General features: G+C 32.2%; 1 protein-coding gene across 1 annotated transcript in view; it reads right to left on the reverse strand.

Annotated features, from left to right (window-relative positions):
- The window catches only part of LOC106459483 (protein kinase C, brain isozyme-like), a 148,922-nt gene that overhangs the window by 9,239 nt on the left and 132,227 nt on the right, over positions 1-7,456 (reverse strand). Inside the window, exons 7-10 of the mRNA XM_022385973.1 lie at positions 4,925-4,971; positions 3,182-3,244; positions 2,793-2,931; positions 2,456-2,536 (exon numbers count right to left, since the gene is read on the reverse strand). Coding sequence (XP_022241681.1) covers positions 2,456-2,536; positions 2,793-2,931; positions 3,182-3,244; positions 4,925-4,971 — 330 coding nt within the window. The remainder of the gene's footprint in view (positions 1-2,455; positions 2,537-2,792; positions 2,932-3,181; positions 3,245-4,924; positions 4,972-7,456) is intronic.

Genomic DNA, 7,456 nt, shown 5'->3' on the forward strand with positions numbered 1-7,456 from the left:
GCGACCCTCAGATTGTGAGTCGAGCGCCTTATCCACCTGGCCATGTATTTACAACTGAAAAAGAAATAGGTAACTGCCTAAGCTAAGTAGACGCAGAGTAAATTTACTGCTTTATGCCTTAGCGCTTAGTATATAACGTAAAATTAGCTAAAGATAGAATAAGGATCCGTTAGTCGTGGTCGATAGGTGCATATATTGATAGCGCTCAGTCTAACGTTCGCTTGTGAACTTATAGTTTATTATTTTTTAGAACTGTTTTTTAGTTATAAATAGTAGTGAAATAAAGTTATTTTGAAAGCCATTTAAAGGAGATTTGAAATTTTTGACAATCAAATTTTACAAAAGTGAGCATTCATGCCGTTAAGAAAACAATACTTGCAACAATTATTTTATGACTGTAGAGAGATTGTGAATACAAAAAGTTTCTGTAAAGCTAGTAAATAAAATATTGTAGGCCTATTTTAGAGGTACATAATGTTCAGGATAAAGCAACACGTTTGCCATTTTAATTCTAGAGAAGATTAATAAGCATGAATACTTTATAAAAAATGAACAAACTATGTAAACATAAGAACTACAGTAGCTTGTTTCTTCTCTATCTTTCGGCTACAAAACTACTGTTATGTTTAATCTTATAACTTTGAGATAATGTTCCAACACTGAAATCGGAATAACGACATCGGTCCTTTGCTAACGTCAATAATATATAATTACCAAACTTTCCGTAAATATTTCCATCTCAGTCTATTTAATCCTAGTACTTAGTTGAAGTTTTATGTGATATCACTTAACACTCTACAAACAGCTAACAAAACAAGCACATGTTATTTAACGAAGTAAAACGTTCAAGATGAGTGAATCAAAGTTGATTCTGTATCGAACCACTTGTTTATTAATACTAATGAAAAACGTAATCTATAAATAATTCAATTTCAAATATTATCTATGTATATCGAGTGCTAAAATAATTTTGAATAAAAATTATAATAACAGAAAATGCTGTTTATTACAATTACATACATTTACTTTTTATATCTGCGATCTGGATGAAACTTTCTTGATTTTTACACACGAGACAATTGTTCTTAGGAGCTTCTTTATCATTATGAATAATCAAAATATCGACCACACAGTAGCAACTACTCAGACCAGCTAGCTCTTTCTAATTACATTTTAGTAAACTAGTTTTCTGCCATCATGTCTGCTTATGATGTGAATGTAATGCAAGTAAGAGAAGAATGAATGAAAAGGAAAAACAAAGAGTGTACATACTATAATACATTGTTTGTGACTAAAACATCTCAGCAAGACATCTTCATGGCCAAAAAGTAATATAATTATGAAAGAAGGCCACAAGGGTAAAAACAGAGTTGGACAAGTATCCAGTTTGCTTATATTTTAAATCAACATAGCCTAATAGAACCATTCCCAAATACAAAACTAAATATTACATTTTTAAGAAAAATAATTGAAAGTTATGCCATTAGAAATGAAAACTTCAATTCAAATTGTAGATTACCATGGCCCGTTATAATGTACTCTTTTTGTCAATATTTATTGTACAAGAAACTAGATTTCCGTACTTATTGTGTTATTTTTCGTCAGCTTAGTGTCTATCACACATTAATCTTTTAATATGTTTTATTAATCTTTTGGAATACATGAATTAAATGCATTACTATTTATAATGTATAAGTTGTTTTTATCAGTCAATGACTAATTATATCGTGATGTCTTATACCGCCTAAACATTCTCTAGTACTTATTTATACATCATAGAAATTGTTGTAAAAATGTCTTATCAATAATGTACGTGACTTGATTGTTATATCTCGTTTAAATAATCATGCTGATCATCAAACTTAAGGGTAAAACTAGCTGTGTGCAAGTTATCGTTTAGATGGCTAAAAAGTATAACAAGTCTTTCCACAGACAAAGTTGTGATGAATAGTGACTATAAGCACTATTAGAGCTGTAACTCAAACTTGAAATACATCTTCATTCAATAATATTAATTTGTATGAATAAATTAAAGGACTTGAATCAACATTAATCGCAAATAATTTTCATTCAGTTAATTCAGAAAAACTGGAAATATTTGTGAGTAAATGCACATAATAAAACCTACTTCATTATTATGTAGTATAAAATCCCCATCCTTTACCTATTTCAATCAACATGAATTATGCAAATTAATGTATCATCATTCAATACAAAAGATATGATTTTTATTAGTAGTGATACTGTGTTTATGAACTACAAAGCCTTTTCGTTTAGCTTCTTTTTATGTTATATGGCGCTATCTTCCATTACTCACTCACAGACCTGTAATAAAGAATTGGCACAGAGCTAAAAAAAGTCAAATATAAACTATTTTTCTCTACAACAGAGATCAGAAAGTGGTCAACGTATTATAGAAATAGTTACTTATAAAAACAAGATAAACGGAATTTACCTGCCCAACTAACATTTCGTATAGGAGAACACCATAGGCCCACCAATCTACAGATTTTCCATATGGTTGGTATAAGATAATCTAAAAAAAAGGTAGTGAAAATAATATGTGTTTATAAGGAATATCAATACAAGAAATCTCGCTTTGACATTAACAAGGTAACTTGTATCATTGAACTCATTATATCAAAATCTCAAACATTCAATGCACTTGAAGTTAAGTCGTGTTGTTGGATGTCATTATCAATCATTTGGAAAATAATGTTTCAAATGTGACATTTACTATAAAAATATTTTTCAGTAACTATACTCTAAAAAGCAGATATGTTTAATTGAACCTCAGGTGCAATGTAGTCTGGTGTTCCACAGAAAGTCTTGGTGGTTTTGTCTCCTATGACTCCTTCTTTACACATCCCAAAATCTGCTATCTTTATGTGTCCGTCTTGATCGAGTAAAATGTTATCTAGTTTTAAGTCTCTGCAAAGGAAAACAATATCATAATGCTTACCTTCTCAACAAATATATGAGATTACCCTTCTTGTTTGTAAAACAGTGAACCAATATCAAAATGTTTTAAACGTTGAAGTCGACTTACATGAGCATGATTAAAATGCTGAAAGTCTTAGTTAAGTTCAAGATATGCAACAATAACAATACTTAGATTCAGCGCTAACACATGATATAATAATTACGATATGCTACATATTAAGGCCAACATAACTGATACCTGTATACAATTGCTCGACTGTGGAGAAAGAATAATCCTATGGCAATTTCTGCTGCATAGAATCTGGACAGAAAAAAAACGTTACGATAAGTAATTTGTAAACAAACAAATAATAAAATAAAGAAAAATACGAGAGAAAAAAACACCAGGATACACAAATAAAGTTAATTACCATTTTGCCAAAACATGTTTTACTACTTTACTGTTGGCCGAGACAAACTCAATCTGGAAATACTAACTTAAATTTTAGGAGGAGTATGTTCAAACTCTAGAAAACTACTTACAGATTTATTCAGTAACGAAATGAGGTTTAAGTTAAAAGTTACATACTTGTAGAATTGTTTGGTATTAGGAGCTCATCTTTGACCTCTTTCCAACATGTTGATATCCTTAATGCATTATAAAGTATCACAAGTTCAATCAGCGGCTCAAACGCCTCACGAGTTTAATACAAAGACATAATAATTTCATTCATATTATAAAAATTCCTATAGATGATACCAAAACCTCTGGCTACCCATTTCACTATAGTTAAACACTCTGTAGAGGACTATTTATGATTTTAATACAAAATAATTCCTAAATCCATCCCTTTTTTCACACCACCATTGCTCCTCAAGTTTCCACTCTCCAAATGCATACATTTATCTATTTATTTCCCAAGTTTTGGCCAATTCGCTAAGGCCATCAATGTATTTTTGCATAAGAGAAACTTATCAACAGAGTCATATCGTTCTAGAACTTCGGTATCCTAACTACAATATACAAGACAATAACATAATTTTTGAACAACAACGCTCGTCAAACAAATCAATGAAGTGATCACCCAGTCACATTATCTCAGTCAGAAAAACATCCAGTTATCACTCTTTGATTTTTACTACAAAGCTTATTTTCGTTGATTCGGTGAAGTTGTATACCATTGAGTGGTACCTAAGTTGTATTATAAAGTAATATAGATTCATCAGCCTCAGAATAGTTGTAACAAGAATGTATGGCCATTTAATTGTTGCTGTTTTTGCAACTTATAGAAGACCATTTTTAATATGGACGAAGTTTGATGCACTTGTATAGAAATATGTTGACATTAAGGTAGCCCCCCAGTGGCACAGCGGTATGTCTGCGCACTTACAACGCTAGAATCCGGGTTTTGATAGTCCATTGTGTAGCTATGTGCTTAATTACAAACAAACAAACATTAAGGTAAATAAGACTTATTTCTAAGAGCTTATGATTTAAAGAAAAGAATAAAATGCAATAATAGGTCAATCACACAAGAAATTAATTTTTGAATTATATCTAAATCAGATTGATGGAGTAAGTTAAGAAGTAGATTATCAAAAGTGGCATTTAAACTCTGTTTAACAAGACCTTTGACTGGAACACCTGAGAGGTTGTCACATTAGACGTGTATACATTATTACTGAATTTTTCATCCCCAGCCAAATGTTGTTAGAGTAAGCGTATACGTAAAACGTTCTGTTTTATCCTTTTTAAGTATAATATTTTAAAATATCCAAATAATGTGGATAATCATTGGGATTTATTTTGGAAAATCTGTAGTCGAATATTTTAAATCAGAAATATCTTGAACAAACTGAGGTTAAAAGAGATGTACCTTCTTGAACAAGTACATTTTCTAGTATAGATCTAAGGATTTTTTAAAACTGTATACTGTATATTTAAAGAAATAGTTCTCAGCTTTCTTCTTCTATACTGGGCCATGTAAGGCCTTGTATTTACGGTACTGGTTTTTCAATCCAAATGTTCATGGCTCTCATTCCGTTACCCTAAAAATTCATTTTACATATGACAGTAGGATCATTATATGAGTGATGGTCATATCTTACTATTCGATTAGAGTAGTCTAAGAGTTAGTAGTTGGTGCTCGTATCTAGCTGCCTTTCCTCTGGTCTGTCAGTTCAATATTATGAGCAGCTAATGAGGATATCCCTTGTGTAACTATCAGAAACAAGTCAAATCTATTCCTTTATGAAACTTTATTTTCTTCTTGGAATAACCTGTGCTCATGAGGAAGGAAATGTGGCAATAAATAACGTTCAGGTACTATTCATCTATATACTAATACTATTCATTTGATTGAATAAAAAGACCCATGTTCTACCAAGAAAACGTTTACCACACCATTACACCACCTTTACAGCATTCTTATTCAGGGCAAAACAAGCACGATCAAATGACTTTGTGGCTTTTCGACACATATTTACTCTATTATCGAGAAAGGATTGTAATGCAGACTTGTGGTAGATGGTTAGCTACTTCCGTAGAGACAAATTATAACAACTGAAAGTCACATTCTAAAAAATGACTCGAACACACTGTGTGTATATCAGAAACTACGTAGTTTTCTGAGACATTTAGTCATTATCCTAAAATAATTTTTGAGCCAACACATAAGAGCGAATTTTGAAATCACTTTGTAACTTCCACCAGGTAACTAAATTCCCTAAATTATTAATTTGGTGCTGTTGTAAGGATGAATGCTTTGAATAACGCTGTAACTCTTAGCTTGCAAAACAACAACAACAACAAATATCTATGGTACTTTATGTTTTTGCTATTTTTGCATTTAACCTAAAACGTTTTGCAAATATTGCTTTACGTAGCTTGTGGCTGAGTCAAGGACACAGTAGGTCAGTTTTAGATCCCTCCATAGCAAATTCAATAGTAAAGCTGTCGCCAGTTAATTTACTAGTGAAACAACCTCCCGTCTGTGGGAGAAGTTGTCCAGGTTTATCCATAAAAAATGACCGAGTCTGTGTTAAAGTACAATAGTCAGTTCAATAGCACCTTCACAATCTCGTACAGTCTCAGTCAATTATATGCCGTGATGTAAGCTGCTACTGTAATGTTTAATTAAAGGAGTCTGAGAAATGAAACTGTCCATTTGAATCAATACAATTGGACCCTTCTTGCTTCAGTTTAGTAAACAGTTTACAGTTTCAAGTAATTTCTTCGTATATAACTAAAAAATGTTGGTAAGGTCAACTGGGGTGAGGAATATCTAAATGACTTTTTTCACAGCCTTATACTCGTGTTGCTATTCCCTAAAATATGTTATAAAAATTAACCCTGCCAATGTTTTTCTGCTTTGCAGGACAGGCTGTATTTTGTTATGGAGTATGTGAGTGGTGGTGATCTCATGTTCCAAATACAGCACAGTGGAAAGTTTAAAGAACCTGTTGCAGTGTAAGTGTTCATATTTTATGAGTATGTGAGCTTGGTATAGAGTGGTGTTTGAAGTAGGACAAATAATACCATTTGTCATCGGAAGTTCCAACATCTATGAAGTTAGACGTACGTTACTTGTTCCTTACTTTTTATTCAAATGCAAAACAAAGTATCATTATTTAAGTGACTACGTACTTAGAAACTAGTTTAACTTAATTATGTTGATCGTGATTATGCTTTTCACTCAAAATACTTAATAATGGAACCTTTGTATGAATTATAACATCCACAAAATGTTTTATCGGTCGTACAGAGTATTAAATCTACATAGCATCATCAGGTGAAATACAAGAACTGAAGCTAACAGTATTTAGTATAATACAAGGAAATCACGTGAGTATCTCTAGCAACACTAATCTATAAAACGTGTGATTCAGCAATTGTAAACCTGATAAAGTATGTTATCAAATATAGAAATAAAGCTTCAAAGACTGAACCTAAGTATTAAAATTTGTTCTATATACAAGAAAGAGAGAGCAATTGAAACATATATAAACAAACACAATTGTATTTGTTAAAAATGGGGTTTTGGTTTTCTATTAATAGGGATTCTTTTATTTTTTTATCTGTTAATGTTATCTTCTCTACTGAGGATTTTTACTTTAGAAGGATCAAAGGAATGATTGTTCTTAGCCATGTGCTCAGAAACATGAGTAGGAGGTTTTAATTTTTTCACAAATCAATAGAAAGTTGTCTGTTTGTCTCACCAATATAACAGCTTTTGCAATCTGTACATTCAATTACATAAACTTTTCCTGGCCCAGCATGGCCAGGTGATTAGGGTACTTGACTCGCAATCTGCGGGTCGCGGGTTCGAATCCCCATCCCACCAAACATGTTCGCCCTTTCAGCCGTGGGGGCGTTATAATGTGACGGTTAATCCCACTATTCGTTGGTAAAAGAGTAGCCCAAGAGTTGGCGGTGGGTGTTGATGACTAGCTGCCTTCCCTCTAGTCTTACACTGCTAAATTAGGGACGGCTCGCGCAGATAACCCTCGTGTCGCTTCACACAACCCAAGTATA

Source organism: Limulus polyphemus, unplaced genomic scaffold (genome assembly GCF_000517525.1).
Source record: "Limulus polyphemus unplaced genomic scaffold, Limulus_polyphemus-2.1.2 Scaffold615, whole genome shotgun sequence".
Lineage (NCBI taxonomy): Eukaryota > Metazoa > Arthropoda > Merostomata > Xiphosura > Limulidae > Limulus > Limulus polyphemus.